This window comes from Equus przewalskii, chromosome 4, assembly GCF_037783145.1.
Source record: "Equus przewalskii isolate Varuska chromosome 4, EquPr2, whole genome shotgun sequence".
In the NCBI taxonomy this organism is placed as follows: domain Eukaryota; kingdom Metazoa; phylum Chordata; class Mammalia; order Perissodactyla; family Equidae; genus Equus; species Equus przewalskii.
The window spans coordinates 96842993-96866775 of record NC_091834.1 but is presented as its reverse complement, the minus strand read 5'-3'; the positions used below and the strand labels follow the sequence as shown (position 1 = coordinate 96866775).

At 38.9% G+C, this 23783-nt stretch overlaps 2 protein-coding genes, 1 long non-coding RNA gene and 1 pseudogene across 3 annotated transcripts; 1 reads left to right on the top strand and 3 right to left on the bottom strand.

Moving 5' to 3' along the window:
- The first annotated feature begins 23 nt into the window (after window positions 1-23).
- LOC139083132 (uncharacterized) lies at window positions 24-23734 on the top strand. Its single transcript, XR_011539702.1, has 3 exons — window positions 24-158; window positions 16160-16353; window positions 23367-23734. It is a non-coding gene; the product is annotated as an uncharacterized lncRNA (long non-coding RNA).
- On the bottom strand, window positions 666-3410 carry LOC103552554 (olfactory receptor 2A12-like; annotated as a pseudogene).
- LOC103552543 (olfactory receptor 2A2-like) lies at window positions 3308-5494 on the bottom strand. Its single transcript, XM_008522614.2, has one exon. The coding sequence runs from the start codon at window positions 5342-5344 to the stop codon at window positions 4412-4414; it is 933 nt and encodes a 310-aa protein (XP_008520836.2). The 5' UTR covers window positions 5345-5494; the 3' UTR covers window positions 3308-4411.
- On the bottom strand, window positions 20582-21514 carry LOC103552544 (olfactory receptor 2A14-like). Its single transcript, XM_008522616.2, has one exon. The coding sequence runs from the start codon at window positions 21512-21514 to the stop codon at window positions 20582-20584; it is 933 nt and encodes a 310-aa protein (XP_008520838.2).
- Window positions 23735-23783: the final 49 nt, after the last annotated feature.

Here is a 23783-nt window from a genome sequence, read left to right as displayed (position 1 = left end):
CACCAGTATTTCAAATACCAGTAGGGTCAACCATGGAAGACAGGTTTCAGTGGCACTTCCAAACTAACACAGAGTAGGAGGAACACCCACTTCTGGGACAATTGGCCATGAAAACCCTACAAATAGCAGCGGAGCATTGTCTGAGGTAGCACCGGAAGGTGAGGAGATGGCACAAAAAATCTAGGCAGCGTTGGGGTCTGCTGTACACAGGGTCACAAGGAGTCATAACCGACTCCATGGCAATAACAACATAGACCTTCTTTAGGAATGTTTATTGTTATACTAGGTTGTAAAGTGTTTTATCATGAATTGGTGTTGCATTTTCTTAAAAATTGTTTTTTATCTAATGATGTGTATCCTTTAGTTTGTGAATGTGGCAAATCTTTTTCATTGTTTATTTTAGTGTTAATTCTTGCATTTTTTGGGAGAAAAACTTTATTATAATGTAATATTTTATTTTATGGACTTCTTTTACTAATATTTTCTTTAAGATATTTTCATCTATGTTCATGAATAGGATCAGACTGTGATTTTCTGTTTCATAATGTTTATCTCAGGTTTGGTGTCAATGGCTTAAACAGTGTGAGTATTTATTTTCTAACCTTATAAGAACTCTAAAGATCAAGGGTACTGGGTTTGTTACATTAAAGGACACAAAAGGGTATTCAAGGAGCCAGAATTGTGTGAACAAGCTCACACACTCAGGGTACTACAAACCATCCCTCACACTGATCTCTTCTTCCCACAGATCTCGTCAGGGCACCCTTCAGCCCTGGGTTCCTCCAGCTGTAGACCAGGGGATTCAGTATAGGGGTGCAAAGTCTGTGAAACAATGATAGGCTTTTCCTTTGTTCTTGAGAATGGTTGGATTTGAGAGCCAGGGATGTGATGATGGCACTGCTAAAGATGAGCCCAACCAGGTATAGGCGGGAGGAACATGTGAGCAGGCCTCTCTGTGGCCCTTCCCAGACTAGACGCTGAGGATGGGAAACAGGGTGCATGTGTAGGAGACCAGATCCAAGCAGAGGGGCCCGACTAAGACAAACACAGAGCCCACAAAGGGGACAATTTGGTTGAGCCTAGTGTCAGCACAGGCCAATTTGAATACTGACATGATTTGACAGAGGGTGTGATTGAATTTTGTGGCCCACAAAAGGGCAGCCTCAGAATAAGAGTAATTTGGACCAGAGCCAAGAGGAAGCTGAATAGCCAGTAAGTGGCCACCAGGACAGTGCACACTCTCCAGCTCATGCTGACAGTGTAATGCAGGGGATGACAGATCGCCACGTACTGATCATAGGACATCACCACCAAACTCATACGCTCCATGACGGCACATGCCAAATACAGAAAAGTCTGAAGGATGCATGGAGCGAGGAGACAGTTTTCTCCTGCATTATAAGATTTGCCAGCATCTTAGGGACAGTGCTGGAGGCCTAGGACATGTTCACAATGGCCAGGTTTGAGAGAAAGAAGTACAAAGCTTGCTTACATTGTTGAATATATTTAAGTTAATTAAAAGAGTATATAGGCTGACATCTTAGAACCTGAAGTATTGACTTTGGGCAATAGTCAAGCCAATTTTTTTATTCTCATTGGAAGGACTGAGTTGAAGAACTATAATCTTCTCTAAAACTATCTTCTATTTCATGTTTCAGCAAAGATATTAATTATTCTTTGAAGCATTTATAACTCTAAAAGTTCTGGCAATTTATGTTCCAAAGACATATAATTATTTCCTCAGAGAAGTGAAGAAACATAGAATTGCTTTTAGTTTTAAATTATAATTACAATCAAATTAATCTTTGCGGGGTGAACATGATGTAATCTACACGAAAAAGGAAACATAATGATGTCCACCTGAAAGTTATATAAAGTTTAAACCAATGTTACTGCAATAGAAAAAAAGAACTGTGAATAAATCTAGGGAATCTCTGCCAAAAAAACAATTATAATTACAATCATATACTGCCAGCACATGAACAATTTAGACGCAAAATTATGATGGAAAAAAAACGCAAGGAAAGGAAGTGTGCATAGATGATGATCCTCTGCTCAGTAAAGTGTTTCTGTGTTTGTTTAGGCAGATTAAACATCTAGGGCAGCACACTGGACCTCATCTTTTTGGTTGGTTGTCTTTTTCAGCACCTTTCTTTGTTATAGTCTTGAATACAGTATATTTTATGCTTTGGGTACTATATATTTTTCAAATGAAAGTTAATTATGTTTAATTTTGTACTCATTCTAGAATTTTATAACTCTTGAGATAAAGTTTTCATGACTTGTCAAAAAATAGAGAAAAATTAACATCATGATGCATTTTATAATAAAACTAAAAGGCTTCTTCACCTCAAAGGAAATCATAAACAAAACGAAAAGGCAACCTACCAAATGGGAGAAAATATTTACAATCATCTATCTGTTAAGGGGTTAATATTCAAAATATGTAAAGAACTCATACAACTCAATAGAAAAACAAGCAATCTGCTTAAAAAATCGGCAGAGGATCTGAATGGGCATTCTTCCATTCAGAAGATATACAGATGGCCAACAGGTACATGAAAGGGTACTCAACATCACTAGTCATCAGAGAAATGCAAATCGCAACCACAGTGAGATAACACCTCACACCTGTTAGTATACCTATTCTGAAAAAGACAGGAAATAATAAATGCTGGCAAGTATGTGGAGAAAAGGGAACTCTTGTGCACTATTGGTGGGAAGGTAAATTGGTGCAGCCACTAGGGAAAACAGCATGGAGTTTCCTCAAAAAAATTAAAAATAGAACATCTGGTCTAACAATCCCATTTCTGGCTCTTTATCCAAAGGAAAGGAAGCACTAACTCAAAAAGGTTCTGCCCCCCCCTGTTCACTGCAGCATTATTACACTGCAGACATGGAAACAACCTAACTGTCATCGATAGATAAATGGATAAAGAAAATGTGGTGTGTATACACATGGAAGCGTGCACAGATACACACACCTCACAATGGAATATTATTGAGCCATAAAAAGAAGGAACTTTTGCCATTTTTGACAACATGGATTCACCTTGAGGGCACTAGCCTAAGTGAAATAAGTCAAATATTGTATGATCTCACTTACAGGTGGAATCTAAAAACAAAAAAACAAAGAAGACCTCATAGATGCAGAGAACAAATTGGTGGTTGCCAGAGGAAGGGGTGGGAGGGTGGGAAAAACGGGTGAAAGGGGTCAGAAAGGACAAGCTGAGAGTTATAAAATAAATAAATCTTGGGTATTTACATACAGCATGATGACTATAGTTAATAATACTGTACGGTATATGTGAAAGAGGGTGAGATAAGACATTAAAAGTTCTTGTCACAGGAAAAAAATTTTGTGACTATGTATAGTGAAGGATGTTAACTGGACTTACTGTGGTGATCATTTTGCAATATATGTAAATATTGAATTTTTACAAAAAGGGAGAAATCCTAACTTATTGAATCCTTCTTAGCGTCCCAAAGACGGTTGTTCAATACTGTTTCATACAACCAGAGGAATTCTTGCTGCCGTGAAGGACAAATGATGTTGGCTATATCCTAGTTGTCTCATGCTGCTTGGTGCTACCCCAAACCATCTTCAGCTTACTTGGTTCAAAGAGTACACAAATTTTGGTGGGAAAATTTTCAAGAATTCCAACAGGATTAAATTTTACATTATTAGAAAAATCATGACCCCAAAATAAGTGTAATGTTTAAGCAATATTCAAAACCCTTATCTCTGGAACTATTTACATATTGACTAATGAATTTCCTTTTGACCAAATCTTAAACTTTTAATATATTTGAGGATTTTTTATACAGTTTCTTGTTGGAATAAATCTCTCTCTAACTTTTTTCCCTTTACTTCTAAATTATTCCACCAAGTAATCTAGAGTTTCTCTAAACTCTTATTTCATTGGCCTCACAATTGGGGAAGAAGAGTCATATAATTCTGTAGTATTTTCTTTGTTGAAATTTTAAGTCTCCTTTGGAAGTTGTCTCTCATGGTATTAATTTTACTGCACTGTTTCCAGCTACCACAAGGTGAGAAGAAGTCATCTATGTCTAAATACGTAAGCCAGAGAAATGTATTGATATCCTTTTCCGACATTTAAATTTTTTCTCCATACATTAGTATTCTTGGCTTCCAAAATAAAGAGAATTCAATATTTCTTAAAAGACAGAGTAAATATTCCGATTATTTAGCTGCCACATTTCCTAACATGGTCTTTAAAGTTTAGAAGATATGCTTTGCCTTGGAACTTCGCCCTATTTTCAGAGCTAAAATTTGGGCCGGTACCATTTTTGCATCAAAATTCAAAGTGGGAAATTTTTTTGACATTTTGCTTCACAAAGCACATATTTTAAAAGGAAATCTGCAATCAAACAACATTCTGTCTACCCTTCACATGGGCCTCTTCTTCTGCAGTGCTCGATACAAGGCCCCCTTCACCTGAGCATTCCTCAGGCTGTAGATGAGGGGGTTCAGCATGGGGTTAAAGAGGCTGTGAAACAGGGACAGTATTTTCTCTTGCTCTTCTTGTTGATTGGAGTCTGGGACCATATAAACCACCATGGCGATGCCAAAGAAGAGTCCAACCACACAGAGGTGGGAGGAGCAGGTGGAGAAGGCCTTTGTGCCGCCCTCCTTTGACTGGATCTTTAGGATGGCCCAGACGATGCGCATATAGGAAACTAGCATTAAGCAGAGAGGCCCAACTAAGACAAAAACAGAAGCAGCAAGGATAACCACTTGGTTGATCCAGGTGTCAGCACAGGCCAGCTTGAGGACAGACAGAATTTCACAGAAGAGGTGGTTCACTTTCCGGGGTCCACAGAAGGGCAACCTGAGAAGGAGAATTGCATGTACCAGAGCCAGAATAAATCCACACGACCAGGAAGAGACAGCCAGGACCATGCACACTCTCCAGTTCATGATGACAGTGTAGTGGAGGGGGTGGCAGATCGCCACAAACCTATCATAGGACATCACCACCAAAAGCAGGCACTCTGTAGCAGCAAAACCCAAATACAAAAATGTCTGCATAATGCATGGAACAAAGGATACGGTTCTATTGTGGTTCACTAAGTTTGCCAACATCTTGGGCACATTACTGGAAGCATAGGACATGTCAATGATGGACAGATGTGAGAGGAAGAAGTACATGGGGGTGTGTAGACTCGGGTCCAGACAGATGAGTCCCAAGATCACGCCATTTGCCAACAGACTGAAGATGTAGAACAGGGAGAAGACCCAGAGGAGGAGCACTTCCAAGTCTGCACTGAGCTCGAATCCCACCAAGACGAACTCTGTGACCCATGACTGGTTGCTTCCCATTTCTTAATGACAGTTTGTCAAGGACTGAAATATGATAAAGGGTCAGAGCCTGAGAATCAACAAAAATTGGAGTTGTTTATCTCAAAATGAGCTCAGAGAAAGGTTGTAGCCTTGTTCCTACTTGACAGCTTCCCCTACTCCCCCAAAATGGTTTCCTTCATGTTTCTAACTTTTAATATGAAATAAATTTAAACTTACAGAAAAAGTGTCAAAAATTATGCAAAGAATTCACATATACATTCACCCAATTCAACGAATTTTAAATTTTTTGTCATATTTGCCTTATTCTTTTTTATCTATATATATGTATTTTTTTTCTGGAATCATTTGAGTTGAAAGTGTAGATATCATGCCCACTTACCCCTAAATTCATCTTATTTTCACCAAGAACAAAGATATTCACTAATCTAACCACAATAGAATTATCAAAATCAAGCAATTTAATACTGACATGATTCTTTAATCTACAATATTCTCTCTCTAATCCTCCCCCATCCAGGACCCAATCCAAGGTTACATATTATATTTAATGTCATCTACGTTGATTCTCCTTTCATCTGGAATAGTTGCTCAGACTTTTCTTTGCCTTTGATGACACTGATATTTTTGAAGATTACAGAGCAGTTCTTTAGTGAATTGTTCCTCAAATTGGTGTTGTATGAAGTTTCTCGTTTTTGAATCGCATTATTCACTTTCTACAGGAAAAACCAGTATCCTCCTCAGTGTATTCCATGAGCATGCGCATGAGGTTAATTTGACCCATTATTGCTGACACTCACTTGGAGCACTTTGTGAAGATGCAGCCTCCCAAGTATCTCCATTATAAAATCATTATTCTTTTCTAATGCAATTTCTGGAGCATCCGTTAAAATTAATATACAAATATTCTCTTCCTCATAAAGGTTTCAGCCACTAATTCAGCATCCATTGGGGATCTTGCTAGACTCAATTACTGGTAATGATTATTTCAAAACGTGCTGTTCTAACTCTTTCATCACTTTTATATTTATTAATAGTCAATTTTAGTATAAGGTAAGGGCCTATCTACTTATCCATCCATCTACCAATCTATCTATCTATCTATCTATCTATCATGTATTTAGCTCTATGTCGTGTGTATCAATCGTTCTCTCTCATCTATCTATCAATATGGACTCATCAATGTTTTTATCAAGGGATTACAATTATTTATTCTCATTACATGCTTAATCGTCCCATATATGAACCCTCCAAGTTTTGATAAGAACTCCAAACGCCTTTGTTCTATTAACATGTTTCCATACATTTTGAGGACTTCCTCACTTCTAATATTATAAGATGTTTCAAGCTCTTCTGATACATTCTCCACTTCAGCCATGGACATAGCCATTTCTCCAAAAAATCTGGTTCCTTTTAGTGAAGAATCATATAAACCAATATCTGGATTTTAATATTTTATATTTTTATCATGATTTTTGCCAAATTTCTAACTTCCTTACCAAGAAGAACGAGCATATGATTGGGGAAGGTATATAAGCTTTTGTAGAGGATATCAGATTCTTATAACTACTTCTGAAAATGTAACATATCTTAACTGACTTCCTTTATGGAGTCAAATCTATTTCACTAAATTAATATTAGCATGAAGAAAATGGTCTTGAAATTCTTCAGTGGTTTATTTTTAGGCAAAATATATGTTTGTAAGTAGCACCTTATTATAACGTTTATATTATTTTCTTTGTTTTACTCCTGGTTAGAAAATTACAGACCTTAACGTTTTAAATTTAGAGATTAGAGTTTTAAGAGCATGGTTGATTGTGTGAATAAAGTGGTACCTACCTCGTATGAGCTTCTGACATCAAGTTTCAAAATCTTCTTAGTAAAACATTATGAAACTGTATTTAAAAGACTAAAAAAGTAATATCTGAAACATGAATTCACAGATGATCATTGTTAATGGTTGGTATATACAGTTATACCTTTTACTGTACATGTATTTTCATATATATCATGAATTAAAAAAAATACAGAAACATTGTTGCTAGTTTACGTATTTCTTCCATTTAGAAACACCTCGGAATAATTTTCCATGTCAAAATATTTCCCTACAACATACTTTGAACAGCTGCATACCATTTCCTTCAATATAAATATTTAAATTTAATTAATATATTATCTCCTCATTAGATTTCTACAATATTAGACTTCAGTGATTAAATTTTATACATACGAATTTGTGTTTTTTTATGAGCCCTTATAATAAATTCTGAGACTTTAAAGTGTGCAGTCAAATAAATCACACAATTTATTTCTCTATGTGTATGTATTTATCTGTCTCTAGTCACCTAAAAGTAAAACAAGCAAAAAATCCAGATATAGGAAGACTTACCCCTGTAAGGACCACCAGTGGGAAGGGGTGTCTAACTTAAGAGCGTGATTCTATAATCCCAAGCTCCCCTTCCCTATGTGGTTGTCCGACTTTTACAGCTGTTCCTTTCATGCTGGCTCCCAAAGGGGCTTTGAGCCTCTTTTAATGCTTTGGTGAAAGCCTGCTTAACATCAGCCTCCTTTGGTTCATTCTTATCTCTGCTTGATATTAGATACTGAGAAAGAAGAAAAACATTAAATGGAGTTTAATAGCCCACAAAGTTTAAGCACAAGTTGATTTATAATGTGTATAGCTATTTGATTAATCAGTGAAATTCTCTTATTATTGTTCTTTGATTTCACCTGCTCCTTGAGCTACCTACCCTCTAATTCAAGGAGATGACAAAATTTAATGTGAAATTTGTTTGTGTTTCTTACTCCCCAGGATCCATATGGTTCCATGTGAAAGAAACCACCTGACACCACTACTCAGGCGTCCTCTCTAGACGTCTTCATGCCTATATTATTAAGAACAAGTGATGTAGATTTCTCATGTAGTATCTAACCTTGTGTTTTCTTCTAAATTCCAGTTTCTGGCTTGAGAGGAACTCCTGTTTCCTCAGTGAACAACATCTGTGATTATTTGACTCTTTACTATTTAAAAGGGGAAAGTTCTTATCTGTACAGAAATTGCAAGTTAAACAATATTTTTATATAATCAATACCAACATCACTTTAAAATGTTACATAAATATAAAGTGATTTTATCACACATGGCTTACAGTAAGGTCAACAGAGCAGACATTGCATCCCCAGATGGTTATGAATTAAATATCTTAAAATGATGGGTATAATTTTTAGTTGAATTTTTCAATGCTTCTGAGCGTAAGATGAATTCAGCAATTTTAAAAATGCTGAGAATTACTGTACATCCCTCTAAAGGATATCAGCCTTAGGTAAATGTAAATCTTCAGGCTAGTATATATTGAGTTGAAAATGCCTATGGGCCACTCAAAAATACTAGTATGGTTGAAAACTGTGCCATCACTGCACTCATTGTGTAATCCGGAAGGGGTGTTGCACTGGAGTCACAGCCCTCCTCATTTGAACCATTTTATTGCAGGTTACAGTCAGTTCCTATAAAGAGAAAGGTGGCAGCCTACTTGACCTTCTCTAGGCCCCATTAAGAGGCTAGTTGTCAGACAGCCTATAAACAGGGTCTTTTCTACTCTTGGGAATTAGAGTAGATTCATTTGAGAAGGCTCTTCAGGCACCTAGTAAATGCAAAGGCTTGGTCAACAATCACAGTTAAAAGAGTTGCATCCTCACTATAAAGATCTAGATAATCTTCAAGATAAAATTCAAGGTAAAAACAGGCTTTATACAGTCATTGATTTGACCTAAGATGCCCTTTCACCAAGAATAAGTCTTGTGGGTAGGTAATATGTCATGAACATCTTTATATCTCATAATAACTAGTATAGTTATAGATGAAACAGTCACTCAGGAAATGTTTGTTAAATGGATGACTGTCATTATTAGTTCAAAAAGTGTATGTACTAAGCATCTTCTATTTGCCAGTTTCTATTGACCAAGACATGGTTTCTACTTATTAGAGAAGTTCACAGTTAGAATTTGATCGCTGGAAAACTAAACTGATAAAATCATAGAGTCTTTCACTTCCATAAATATGATTGCATTTGGGAGGATTCTGTGTAAATGTTCATTAAATTTGATGCATTGATTATTGCTACATCAGTATTACACAATTCTACTTAGACACAGTTGGACACAATAGGCAATGTCTGAAACGCATTTAATCTCTGAGCATAAAAGATAATAATATTGTTGAAAGTAACCTAATCTATTAATACCCAGTAGGAACATTTGTTTATTAACTTTTTATTCTAGGTATTTTTGTATCTGAATTAATAAATCATTTTATTTTTAATCTTTCTTACCATTATTAACATTTTTCTGTTAAAAATAAACAATATAAAAAATAAAGTTGAAGATACATTAAAACTCTTAAGCAGACACAGTACTGGAATGGAGAAGAATACATCACAGTAGTGATACCTAAAACGTCACCTTCCCAATAGAGTGAATAAAACAATAGTGGCTCAGATAACAAATGTTTGCATGGTCAGTGTGAGCAATTCTCTTCCTGGGCAGTCCTGTAACCCAGAATGTTTCCTGATCTGTGGGGCTTTATTCTATTTTTCATTCTATTTTTCCAACTCTTGTCAAGAGTGTTGGCAATCATTCCATCCTATTTTGTGAGGAGAAAGATATTTATATAAAATACTGTGATTTCAAGTCAGATAATCATCACAGTAGGGTGATAACCTGGGATGATTCCACACAGAAATAACTTTGTAGCAAACTTACATTTTACACTGTTTCAGCAAAGAAAAGACTTACTTCAACTGTTACTATAATTTTCTCCTCCATTGAGAGAAGTTTACCTGGAAATCAATATCTTCATTTAGGCTAGGTAATACATAATTTCCTCTCATTAATTTGGCTATTTCAGAACCTTGTCCAGACACAATGCCTGGATATAAAGCCTCTCATTCTCTGAGCCTCTTCTCACTGAGACAGTTGGGCCAGCTCTGACCACAACACCCAATTAAATTGGCAGGTGATGGTGAGAGATGCTGAGGGAGTTCAAGGACCTCCTGCCCATAGCACAGTAGACAGAGGGTCTCTAAGGTGGGGGAGGGAGACATTTAGTGCCTATTAAATCTAACTTCAATGCACGGTGACTCAGGAGGGAAGATCACCCAGGAATGTCATTCTTGCTCACATAGCCATGGTGGTTTCTGCTGCTCCCTGATCTATATCAACCACACATACTGATAACCACCTCTCAGAATAAATGAATCTCTTCTGAATAAGGATGTGTTAGCACTGGATTTTCTCGTCAGAATTGACTTTGACCCAAATAACATCCAAAGAGGTGAGAAACAGACCTCAAACATAAGTGTGGTATCCTGCTCCCTTAGCAGCTTTCAGGAGTAAATCCCAGATAGAGGTGGAGGACTTGCTGAAGGTTATTCCAAGAACCCAGGAACATAGGTTTTATTTTAGAATCAGATGAATTAAAAACACATTTGAATTTCTCTTGAGAATTCAAATTCCCACAAGGATCATAATATATCATAGCTATTTATCTTCTCCTTAAGAGGAAAAAAGATGCCCACATTCTCTTGGGAGAGTTAAGATTGTGTTTGATTTTGATTGGAGGAAAAATTCCAGGGAAGAGGTAGGGCAGATAATGGCATTGTAGGAGAGGAAGACATTTCCTCTACCCGTGCTGGGTTCTTCTGGCTGGAGAACGAATTAAATTCACATGAGACAGAATAGCAGGAGAAAATTAAACAACGCTTTATAACATGTATACACGGGAGAGGCTCAGGCAACCTGAGTAACTCACCAAAATGGCTGAAGCCGCCACCTTAAATATCATCTTCAGCTAAAGACAAAGGAGGATGTTGTGGGTGGGGGGAGTCAGTTGTAGGAGGTTACCAGATGAGTACACTAAACACGAGTAAGATTATTATAGATTGTTATGCAGACTTGAGATCTTGCCTTCCCCATTGACTAAGAGTTTCTAGAGATAAGATCAACCTCCCTTCTTGGTACAGAAAGGGAGACACCTTTACAGATGGAGATTTTCTTTACAATGTAAATGTCTCTTAACAAAGGGTAAGTAAATTCTACTTTTCAGAGTTTCTTTCCTGCCTGCAGTTTTTAAAAGTAACCAGCCCAAAATAATCCTCATGCCAAAGAGACATATCTTGGGGTGGCCAATTCCAGTCCCCCACAGCATCACACTATTTCTACACTAACTTCCAAATATCTCAAAGATTATAAGCCAGAGACAGATATCACATATCTGTACCCAAACTCTTACAATTATTACAGTTTTATGAATTCACGCTTCTACAGTCCCCATGAAGGTATATGAGAGGCTGGGACTTTTAGATAGTTGAGAGGTGGGTTCCCATGGAGCCTGTTCTGGCAACCCTGAGAGGGAATAAATCCCCAAGGCCAGAGGTATTTCTGTCTGCAGTAGAAGTTGATAGATACAAATGAGGAAGGATGATAATATCCATAAGCGACAAGTGCCGAGCCCTTCTTATATTTCAGAAAACGTGCCAAATGCTTTGTATTGACTACACAGTTTAATCTGGTCATTATCTTCATTTTACAGATGTGGAAACTGAAGATTAAATAAACTAAGTTATCCATTCTTTAAGTGTGGTCCGTAGGCCACTGGGAATTTCTGAGAACATTTCAAAGGGTCCATGAGATCAAAACTATTTTCACAATAATATTTAGAGACTTTTTGCCTTTTTCAACCTTACTCTTTCCTGAGTGCACAGTGGAGCTTTCCAGAGGCAATGTGACATGTGATATTGCAAGACATAGAATGCAGAAGAAGATTTAAGATCCAACTGTCTTTGGTTAAGCCAAACATTTAAATATTTTAAAAAATGTAAACCATAACTACTCTTTTCACTATTTTTTTCATAAAAGATACTTACTTTTCATAAAAATATATTATTTATATTAACACATAGTGGAAATATTTCTAAATGAGTTAAAAATAAATAATTTCACAGTTTTAATTTCTAGTATGATACATATCAACAAATACAACCATATAAATTAAATGTGTTTGTATCTTCAGCAATTTTTAAGATTTCAAAGAGGTCTTGAGACCAAAAAAAGTTAGAGAACCATTGCATAAATGATAGATTACTAATGTAGCAAGGGCCAGAGCTGGAAATATGAATTTTATCTAATACCAAATGTGTTTTCGTTTTCTGTTGCTGCTGCAACGAATTAATGCAAACCCATCGGCTGAAAACAGCTGACGTCTACTCCCTCACAGTTTCCTTGGTCAGAATTCCTGACCCAGGTCAGCAGGCTTCTCTGCACAGGTCTCACAGGCTGAGAGCAAGGTGTTGGCTGGGTCTGCATCCTCCTCCGAGGTCCTTGCACTCGGCCCCTCCACCTTCAAATCAGCAGGTGTGTTGAGTCCTTCCCACTTTAAAGCTCCCTGGCTTCCTCCTTGGCTACCAGATGGAGAAAAATGCCTGCTTTCAGGAGGCTCACCTGATCAGGTTAGGCCCCCCAGATAGCCTCCACATTTTAGATCAACTGATTTGCCAAATCCCTCCACAGTCGTACCCTGATTAGTGCTTGATTAAATAGTGAGGGGACAGGGATGTTAGGTGGCAACTTTAGCATTCTGCCTACCCCACAGGGTCTTTTCTCTTAACCGCTGAGCAGTGTTTTCATTTTTTAGATCCTGTAATGTTCCTCAGAAATATGCCATCCTGTCTCTCCTATCTTTGTTATCAGCTGTATGTGCCTCCAGAACTCCTGCCCAAAATAATCAAAATAGTTCTGAATCCTAACTCAGAATGAACAATTTCCATTTCTGTGTATTATTCTAAGTGACCAGATTAGGATACTTTAAAGTTTCTTTTAATTCTCAATTTACGTGAATTTAACTGAGTAACCCTTTCTTTCATAGTCCACCCACCTGGACCTTGGCCTGGGCTCTCCTACAGCCTAATGGCCAATTGTTTCTGAGCAACTGAATTTAGAAGAGCATTTATGTAACAGATACAGAAGTAGTTGATTTAATGTAACAGATACATGAATATGAATATGAATACATGAATAGCATGAATATGCCTACCATTTGGAGGAGCCAGTGTAGGGTAGCGATAGACTCAAAGAAATAGCTATATCCTATATGATATATATAATGAATATGATATATATATGATATATATAATCCTATATGATATGAAAACATACATTTTCATATTTTTATACTAATTTGATTACTTATTCTCTTTGACCTGTGGTATTTGTACCTCCAATAATCTTGTACAGAACTGTTTAGCATAGAAATGAGCTGATGATTCAGCTAAATCAAGTTCTTCTCAGGCCAGCCATTTCCCATTGGGGTTACATTCTGAAGAGGCTTTAACTCCTTCTTCCAACACATTTGATCATCAATACCAGTGTGGTCACATGACTTATTTACATACGGTAGTTGAATCTTAACCACAATGCCAATGTAACCCTTATCACAGAATGGTCATGGTAGAATTCAGTTTTATTAAGAACAAGTCAGTAAGAGTTATGGAGGTCTATGCTAAGCCTTTCCATAGATTTGACTCTTGTCCATATACCAGACTATTATTGTGGACTGGTGTGATTACAATTAGCCGTGATTCACTTATTTATGGATTCCAAGATAGTTGGGGACAAAGCCAGTTACCTTATTTTAGTTTAAAGTCTTGTATTGAAACTAGTTTGTTAGTGTGTTATTACGTAGTGGGACCCACTTCTGTCTCCCCGCCCCATGGTGAGGACACCATGGTGTTATTCAGAATAGTTCCTTTCTTCCTAACTGTACTACCGATCATGTCTTCCTCTGATCTAGTCTTGGAGAGAGTCGTGGTGCATCAGCGAAAATTACAAGTGCCCCCAGAGAACTTGAATAAGTTCCCTTGTCTGTAAGACCCCAGCAGTGCACTCCTTGGGCCTCAGCAGCTAGAACAGAGGGCTATTGCCCGTAGTTATTTTAGCTTCCATCTGTATCAAAACAGTCAGGAGGTCCTGCTGGGTCAGGACTGACCCCCAGCAGTATCCAGCATTATTTGTTGAGTCTGCCAGACCCATTTCACTCAAATCTCATCATATTTCCAGGCTGGCTCCTATCCCTTGCCTTCCTCCTGGAAGAGAATTCCTTCTAATCTGCTCATTATGGTTAACAAATCTTTTCCCACTGACTGTCATTCCTTATTAAAAGTGAATTCAGCTTGTTCAATGATGCTTAGATAGTCACCTGTCTCTCCTAAAGCCACTTGTTGTTTTGTGGAAGAATCCATTAAGCTGCTTGTTGCCATTGTCTACTAACGGGGTGAGTACAGTCATGATATATATTTTATTATCCCACAATATTGAGTCACCTGTTACTAGGGTTAGATAAGTGGTAGTCCCACCTAGATGTAATTTAGTCTGAGTATGCCATAAGGCCTCCTAGAACCATCCTCCTGTGAGAGTGGGGCTATTTTGTAGGGAATTCATACCCAGCATATGAAGTCTACACTTTATTCATAACAGAAATCCATTGTCTTCTCCTCCTCTGTTTAATAACTTTCCATCCACAAAAACAAAGGTACATGTGCACAGCACACTATGGCATGCTAAGAACGCAACTTATATATTTTGTCCACTATAACTAGGGACTTTTCTAAGCATTTGATCATCAAAGTTGATACTTACACACTGATCAGTCTGGTGCGAATTGTACAACACATGGTCTGATGGCCACGTGGAGAGTGGTTCCTGAAAATTTCTTCCCAAATGAGATCCCTTGTAGTAGAAGCAACCTGAAAGGTAGGGGTCAATGTTTACTGCTATATTCGGTCCAGTTTATCATTGTATCATTTGACCAAAATATTTGCCAGTGCAATGCCACTCAGGATTGCATGCTTCCATTTGACCTTATCAGGGTCCAAAAGTGGGGTTGGTTTTGGGAAACCTATGACTTCACCATTTTGTGCATCTGGCATAATCGTGTTAAGAGACAATATCATTCTCTAGCTGTGAGCCTCTCCTGGTGCACCATTGAATATTAGATTTCCCTTATTGTGTTACCATTTATTTATTCATTTTTTGACTTTCTGCTACTATTTCTCTTCTTCTCCACTTATCGTTGAGTTGAATCCAGTTTTCCACCTTTGGAAGGGACGTTAGTTTCAGGGACTGTGCTGTGACAGATTGCTGAGAGCAATACTAGTTTAGCAAGTGTCCCTAAGTCCATTCCCATTCATATAGGGTCTGACTACACAGGCACTGAACTTGTGGGCTTCCTCAACCACTAGGCAATACAGCTGCATTCACTGTGACAAATAAATGGCAAGCAATAGGATATATTGGAGAATATGAGGAAGGCATTTGGTGTAAATCTAACAGGGCCTGAGCTTCTCTTTCCAAAAAGGCCTGACGTGGCTGTGCTTTAAACATTTGCTGTGTCCCAAAGATAAGAAAAAATGGCTTTAAGATAAAGATGCAACTTCCCCTGCATTTGCATTACCTCATGATAAGCTTCTCTCCCAAGGCTAGGAATTGATGGCTGTGCCCACGCTGTGACCACCCAGCGTGAGACAATAGATCTGCTTCCTGCTGTGTCCATCTAGACAGCAGACTTGCTACCTGCTGTGTCCATCAGTTGCTGTGCAGACAGAGCAATCTCGTGATTGTTGTACAAAGGACATTTCAATCATATGTGAACCATGCTCTTTGAGGGTATATAACCACTCTGTACACCCACTTCTTTGGTGCCCTTCCTTCCACAGGGAAGGAAGGCCCTGGGCTAAGCTGGTCCTCACATTTGTCTCATAATAAACTTACCCCAATTTTCTTTTATAGATTGGTTATGAATTATTTGCATTGACAACTGTCAACCCCAGTTTTGCCTGATGGAGTGAAAACACCTGCATCCCAGCAGCCTTCAGGAATTCTGGCATCAATGTCTAAAGGTACAGCTACAGTTTCTTGTAGAGTGATCATCCCTGCTTCTGGCAACCACAGTTGCAGCCCTGACCCAGGGACAACAGCATAAGGTAGGAGAACAGAAAGTGGAGATAATATGGGGAAGAACTGTGTATGATCGAGGATCCTCCCTCACCCCCTTTCCTCAAATCTCCCAGAAAAGTGGAGGATGCTGTTGAGTGGGGACTCCTTGGCCTTCCTCACATTTGACAGTGAACGTACACTAACAGAGGCGTGTAAACCAATCCTTCCTGCCTCTCTCTCTTCCCATTGTAGATTACAAATGTTTCAATGGCCCTCTCCAATTCTCTAACAAATCACTATTTAGAGAACGATATGCAACATAATATGTCTACTGGATGTGATATGTCTTTGCCCATTGTTGGCAGTATGGGCTGTAAAATGCAATCTTTGTTCTAAAGAAATGCAGTGTGGTGGTCCAAATGGTACAGCCTTTACTCTTTTAATCATGGCTTCCTTTAGTTCACTGAACATATCTACAATGGCTACTTTGAAGCCTTGTCTGTTCAATCCAACATCTGGTCACTCTCACAGGTGGTTTCTGTTGTCTGCTTTCTTCTAGTGTAAGGGTCTTGCTTCCCTGTTTCTTTACATGTCTCATAGTGTTTTTGTTGTAAACTCAACATTTTAGATAAAACTCTGGGTATTGGTACCTCTCTCACAACTGACCTGGGTCTTTTTGTTACTATTTGTTTGATTACTTGTTTATTGATTGGCTGTGATAAATAAATGACAAGCAACAGGATACATTGGAGTATATGAGGAAGCCATTTGGTGTAAAAGTAATTTGGCCTGACATTGTTTTTCCCAACGGGCCTGATGTGGTGGCTGTTGAGCATCCATTGTGAATCTGCTTTGAGTATTTACTACTTCCCAAAGACAAAAACAATGTCCTTATACGTAAGGATGTAACTTCCCCCACATCATTATTTCCTTAAGGATAAGCATCTCTCCCCAAACTGTGGATTGATTGCTGACTTGCTGTGCTCACTTTGTGACCACCCATCTTGAGACCATTGACACACTCTGTTGACCAAATGGCTGTTCCTGCAAAGCAACCTCATGACTATTATAAAAGGGACATTCTAATCATATGATATACGTGTTCTTTGACAGTATACAACCACTCTGTACACCCTCACTTCTTTGGAGTGCTCCATTTCTTTGTGAAAGGACTCTCTGGGGTTTATGTTCCTCAAGGTTGGCTCACAGTAAACTCACCCCAAATCCAATTTATAGAGTAGTTACGGATTGTTGGCATCGACAGGTAGACTACTCTAATGAAGTCTATTCTCCCATCCACCAGCACATCAGTTTTAGGTGTTAACATCACAGGGTGTTGCTTTTCAGAGGGTAACAGCTTGGGTATGCCTACAGTCACCGTGGGATTAGAGTGGTTGTGACAAGTCTCACTTTGCCTGTCTATTTCTCTGACCGCACTCAGCTGTTAAACCCCACTATTGTGGGCTGATTAGTCTCTTGTTCTTGGCAATGCTCTAGAGTATAAATTACTCCAGACAAAAATCCAACCAAATTAGGACTCTCTTGAAGGGATCCATCAGAGGTCAGTGTTGGAGCTTCCTTCTGACCCCTGGAGGGCCCTTCTCAGCTATTTCTTTCTCCAGTTCTCTCCTGAAAACTAGCCAGTCAATAGATTAGCTTGTATCTCCAATGGATGTAACCATCTCTTCCCACCTCCTTTCCACACAACCTCCATTGTTTCGAGAGCACTCGTAGGCTTGAATTTCTCCACACTCTTGCAAGTGGAGTCAGCTTCTTTAGGAGAGATCAATAGCTATTTGATGGCTGTCCTGATTTTACCTCCAGGCAAAATCTCTGAGTCATGATTTTGTGACTAGATGTGAGAACAATGGCATAACTCTCCCTGAAATCTCCATTTTAGGAATGGGCCTCAGTATGTAGTAGATGGGGGGTAGAAGCCTCAGGTCTTCTTGACTTGTCTCTTGTGGTTTGGAACCACCACATTAGAGGGGAACAAGGCCCCCATATTTCAGCACTGCCGTACCCAAAGAAGAGTCTCTGTCCCATAAGTGGGGGCTGAGCAGAAGATGGGATCCCCCACTTCCTGCCTCATTCACCCAGAACTTAGTCTCAGTAGCAGTTAGCTCTGGGGCAGATGAAGAAATGCTGAGGTCTTTCAGGCTGGATGAGAAATGCTGTGTCCTTCCCTTCCTGGGAGACGGCCCTCTGTTGGGGAGTTAGGGGGAGGGGAACCCTGTGGACTTGGCTGCATGTGTCTGCAGTGGAGTTTCCTTCTCCATGAGGTGAGGAGGGGGAAGGAGGCATCCGACCTTGGTTCAGATATCAGACTCTTGTTCTTCAGACTGAATCTTAGTAGATTTTCTTGAAGAAATGTTTCTTCATTTGTTGTATGCCCTTCAGGCCATTTCCAGATAGTTTGACTGGTTGTTTAAAAATAGCTTTCACCAGTTTCCCTGGGGAGCATGTCCACAAACGCTTGTCACAATGTCATACCAGAAGTAGAATTCCCCATTAATATATTTTTTCTCTATAAATTATTGTGAGATATGTTATCAATGTCGAATAAAATATTAATTTTCATTGTCTGCTTCTGTTCATCTGTTCTTGTCAATTCTTCATTTTTACTTTCCAAACTGTTGCACACCATACTTGGGTAGTGAAGGATTTTGGAATACCATGGTTAAGGACTGAACATGCATCTACAACTACCTATGTGATGTAAATTTTGGTACCTCTTGTAACACACAGTTGTGGCCCTAGTAGCTGTTTCACAGTCTTCTCTATGACAAGTTTTTAGAAACATTTATCTTGATGACCTTCATGCATCTTCAAAACTCATGGGTTTGCTGCACCTTGCAGAGGCTGTCAGTAGGGCCTGCAGTGTCCACCGCCTCCCTGCCTGCATGGTGGGGCCTCAGGCCGCTTTCTCTCTCAGCAGCTGCACTGAAAAGCCCTCTTAGTGTTTTAACCTTTTATAATAATTACAATTTTGCACCGAAAAGCACTTTTTTCTTACTTTATTCTCACATTTGGGAGCAGTATATTTTAAAAATTTGATGTGAGATTTTAAGATATTATCTAGTTTGTCAGGGTTTGAAAATCCCACTGATGAGAAAAAAGTCATATTTTATTTTATTATTTTAAAAAATATCTATTTTCATTTTATTTTGCTTTTCGAGATCAGGGATTCATCATTCCACGACCTTGAAGTTTACAATGGCAAACTGTTCTTTCTTTTTAAAAATATTCCATTACATTTCTTTTTTAATACTCATTTTCAGTAAGACAGATGGAAGCCCATGAATGCTCACATCTTCTTGTGAGAAGATGACAGAAAGATATTTCAAACCAAACTGCAGAGCAATTAGGGAGTGGAACATTTAAATACCAAGAAATGGGTAAAATCGAGGGGAAATGCATGGGCAGTTGTATGAAGTTTAGAAGTGCACATGGTGATTATCAAACTGATTGAGGAGGACCAAGAAAAAAGAAGAAAACAGTAAGATATACTATTATACAGCACTTTATACTTCAAGGGAGAACGAAGGCCAGAGAGATTTCAAAGGGGATTATTGAAAATAGGATGACTTGGGCTCCGAATATCAGAGGAATTCGCTGCTTTAGGATTTGCCTGCTCTGTCAGGCTACACGATTATCTTTCTTTATGTGGTAAAGATTTACCTGTTATAAGAACTCCAACTTGTTCTTATCTCCCATCTCTATTGGGTGTTTCCTGCAGAAATGCCTTTAAAGGTGGTGGTCTAAACCTCTCCTCACTCCTGTCTCCTGCTCCAGACCACTCTGGTGTCATGCCCATATGGCCTTGCATGCTGTCCCCCACCTCCCGTCTCCAGGACCTGGGAGTATAATCAAGTGTTTTGTCCTGAGCCTCTGCTTTGTCTCCTCTTGTGGCCACACCTGACTGACCATTATATTTTAAAAAATACAAAATACTTGGTCTGTGCCTTACATTTCTTGTTTCTTAACAGTGACTTCGATGAACAAAATGAGTCATTTTAAAAAGGCCCAATATTTATCAATTTTTCAAATTGTATGTTTTATGATTTTTGGGTCATCTCTGAGAATCTTTGCCTACCCAAGGTCATGAAGATATTCATCTATTTTATTTTTTAAAATATTTATGGTTTCTGGTTATATGTTTAGATCTATAATCTTTTTGAAAGTGGCATCTGTTATAGCATAAGGCAGAACATGCCACCCACCAATATTCACAAGGAGCCAAGCCCCCACCCCCATGATGATCTCCACTGTCTCTCACACTGGCCTCTCCTTGCACAGTGCTCTCCTCAGGGCACCCTTGACCTCTGTGTTCCTGAGGCTGTAGATCAGTGGGTTCAGCATAGGGTTGAAAAGACTGTAAAACAGGGAAAGGATCTTCTGCTGCTCCTCAGGATGGTGGGATTTGGGGTCCATGTACATGACAATGGCGCTGCCAAAGAAGAGCCCGACCACACAGAGGTGGGAGGAGCATGTAGAGAAGGCCTTTCTGCGGCCCTCCCCAGACTGGATCTTGAGGACAGCAAAGAGGATGCGTGTGTAGGAGACCACCACCAAGCACAGGGGCCCGACTAAGATAAAAACACAGGATGCAAAGATGACAACTTGGTTGAGCCTAGTGTCAGCACAGGCCAGCTTGAGGACAGACAGGATTTCACAGAAGAAGTGGTTGATTTCATGACGCACACAGAAGGGCAGCCTCAGGATGAGAATTAAATGGACCAGAGCCAAAATGAAGCTAAATGCCCATGAAATGGTGACCAGGACCAAGCACACTTTCCAGCTCATGATGACAGTGTAACGTAAGGGGTGGCAGATTGCTGTAAAACGATCATAGGACATCACCAGCAAAATCAGGCACTCTGTGTTAGCGAAAGCCAGATAGAGAAATGTCTGCATAATGCAAGGAACAAAGGAGATAGTTCTTTTCTGGCTCACAAGATTTGCCAGCATCTTGGGGACATTGTTGGAAGCATAGGACATGTCAATGATGGCCAAGTGGGAGAGGAAGAAGTACATGGGGGTGTGAAGTCTAGGATCTAAGCAGATAAGCCCCAGAATGACCCCATTCCCCAGAAGGGTGAGGGTATAGAAGAGAGAGAAAAGTCCAAAGAGGACCAACTCCAGTGCTGGGTCCACCTGGAATCCCAGCAGGGTGACTTCTGTGATCCACGTCTGGTTGTCTGTCATGCTCCTGTGGCAGAGACAGATAAGCCCATGTCCACAACAGGAAGCTCGGAGCTGTAGGCCATCAAAACAGAAAATATTTACTGAAACTTGCAGAGTTAGCATTTAGAAATGTATTACTTTGGCAAGTTTTCTATAGTCTATTTTTAGATACGTTGTAAAAACTGACTCAGTGTGCTCATATAAATCAGAAAAATAAGCCACTTGAATCAAGGGAATAATATGATAAATATATATATAGTTATTTATTGATAATAAAATGAACTATAAGATAACCTAATCTGATACATTAGAATCTTCTGGGACCTCTGTTCCATCTCCAGTTTTTGTAGTTTTATTGTGAGAGTTTTATTTTCTTTATCAGCACTTGATACTGAAATTTATGTATAAGTGAAAGAATATTTTGTGAAGTATAAGTGAAAGAACATAATAAACATATCCAAATATTCTAAATTCAGTTATACATGATGATGTTTTGGTAGCCTCTTCAAGTATGAAATTCAAAAGGAGAAAATATATTTACATTAACTGTGCATATCTATAAAGATGACAACTGTACAGTAATTGTATTTTGTTTCGATGTTATCTCTTTTCCCTTTTATAACTTAATATAGAGACAAATCCCAGAGCTTAGCTTATTTCCTGGTGTGACAGAATCATTCGTCCTCACAATTTCCTCCCAGCTTTGGCAACTCCCATTGTCATCCAATCCCCTGAAGACCGTCCTCATCACTGTTCCCATGCTGACCGCTTCCTGCTGTTCTGATGGATTCTGAGCAGCTCACAGGGAGTGGGACCAGCTGCAGCATCAGTTGGTTACTTGTTTCTAGAGCGCTCCTCCTGGGAGGTGCCTGGGTGTGTCCAGGAGCAGAGGGAGAAAGGGTCCTGAAGGGCTGGATGGCAACATCACGTTGAGAAACCAGGTGACATCATGCAGTCCCTTTATGTTTCTTCACATTTATTCTAGAAACATGCTGAACTATCTTTATTTTTAAACTACTGTAATGTTTCAAATCCAACATAATATTTAAAAAGTACTTTCAATGATTTCTTTTAGTAAACGCTTAGATACTCAATTCATATTTTAAAATTGGGATTATATTATACAGACTTTTTAAATTTGTTTGATGAGGAAGATTGACCCTGTGCTAACATCTGTTGCCAATCTTTCTCTTTTTGCTGAGGAAGATTGTTGCTGAGCTAACATCTATGCCAATCTTCCTCTATTTTGTATGTGAGACCCCAAGACAGCATGACTTGATGAGTGCTGCGTAGGTCCATGCCTAGGATCCGAACTCACGTACCCTGGTTCGCCAAAGTCGAGCACGCAAACTTAACCACTACTCTACGAGGCCAGCCCCATACAGACTGTTTTTTAACTACCGTTTTCATTTAATATTCAGAACATTTTTATGTATTTAAGTAATATTTTACTGATAGCATTTAAAATTAGCGCAATATTGTATTATAATAACATTTAATTTCCTTGTGTTGGAAATTTGTGGTTTTTATTTCTCTTACCTTTAGTAGCATTGAGAATATATATTCTTTCAAATTGAAGTTTTGCCTACCCTCCTGATTATTTCATTAGGATATATTCTAAAAGTGAAATTGCAGATGCTAAAAGCTATGATACCTATTGCCAGCATCTTTGCAGAAAATTTGTACCAATTCCTCCCACTGACAGTGTGTGAGAATCACGCCTGTTTTCCACTTGGGCACCAATACTACAAATTATCAGTTTTAACCTTTGCTAATTTAATATGTGAATAATTTCATACAGTTTAAATTTATATTTCCACTATTCCTCACACATATTCCTTGAGTGCATCAGCTGTTCCCATCTCTGTTCTAGGTTCTGGAGGCACAGCAGTGGATAAGGGAGATATTCTGAAGGGGAGACATATTCTGAGCAAGTAGGTGGTCCAACTACGTCCTCTTCCTCACATTCCCACAGAGGGGAGGAGCCTCTCTACCCTGGATGAAGCGCTTTGGAGCACACCTGCCCTCTCTGTCCTCTAGTTGACACAATTTGTGAAACAGGAAAAAGGCACTGAGGATGCTCCTCCTCTGTTCTCCTGTTTGGTCAGATACATTTCTAACCTTCAGGTTACAGCCTGTGGGAGCATGTTCTGGACCCTTTGGGCGGGGATGGGGGTGCTAATTGTGATCGTAATTTGGAGAGAAATTTTGTTAAAGATATAAACGATGTTTTCCAATGAACCTCGCTAATAAAACGTATTTTTAATTTCTACCTGATTCCTGTGTCTAT

Excerpts from the sequence above, each read along its gene's own strand:
- LOC103552543 (XM_008522614.2), bottom strand. The coding sequence starts at position 5,344 with ATGGGAAGCAACCAGTCATGGGTCACAGAGTTCGTCTTGGTGGGATTC.
- LOC103552544 (XM_008522616.2), bottom strand. The coding sequence starts at position 21,514 with ATGACAGACAACCAGACGTGGATCACAGAAGTCACCCTGCTGGGATTC.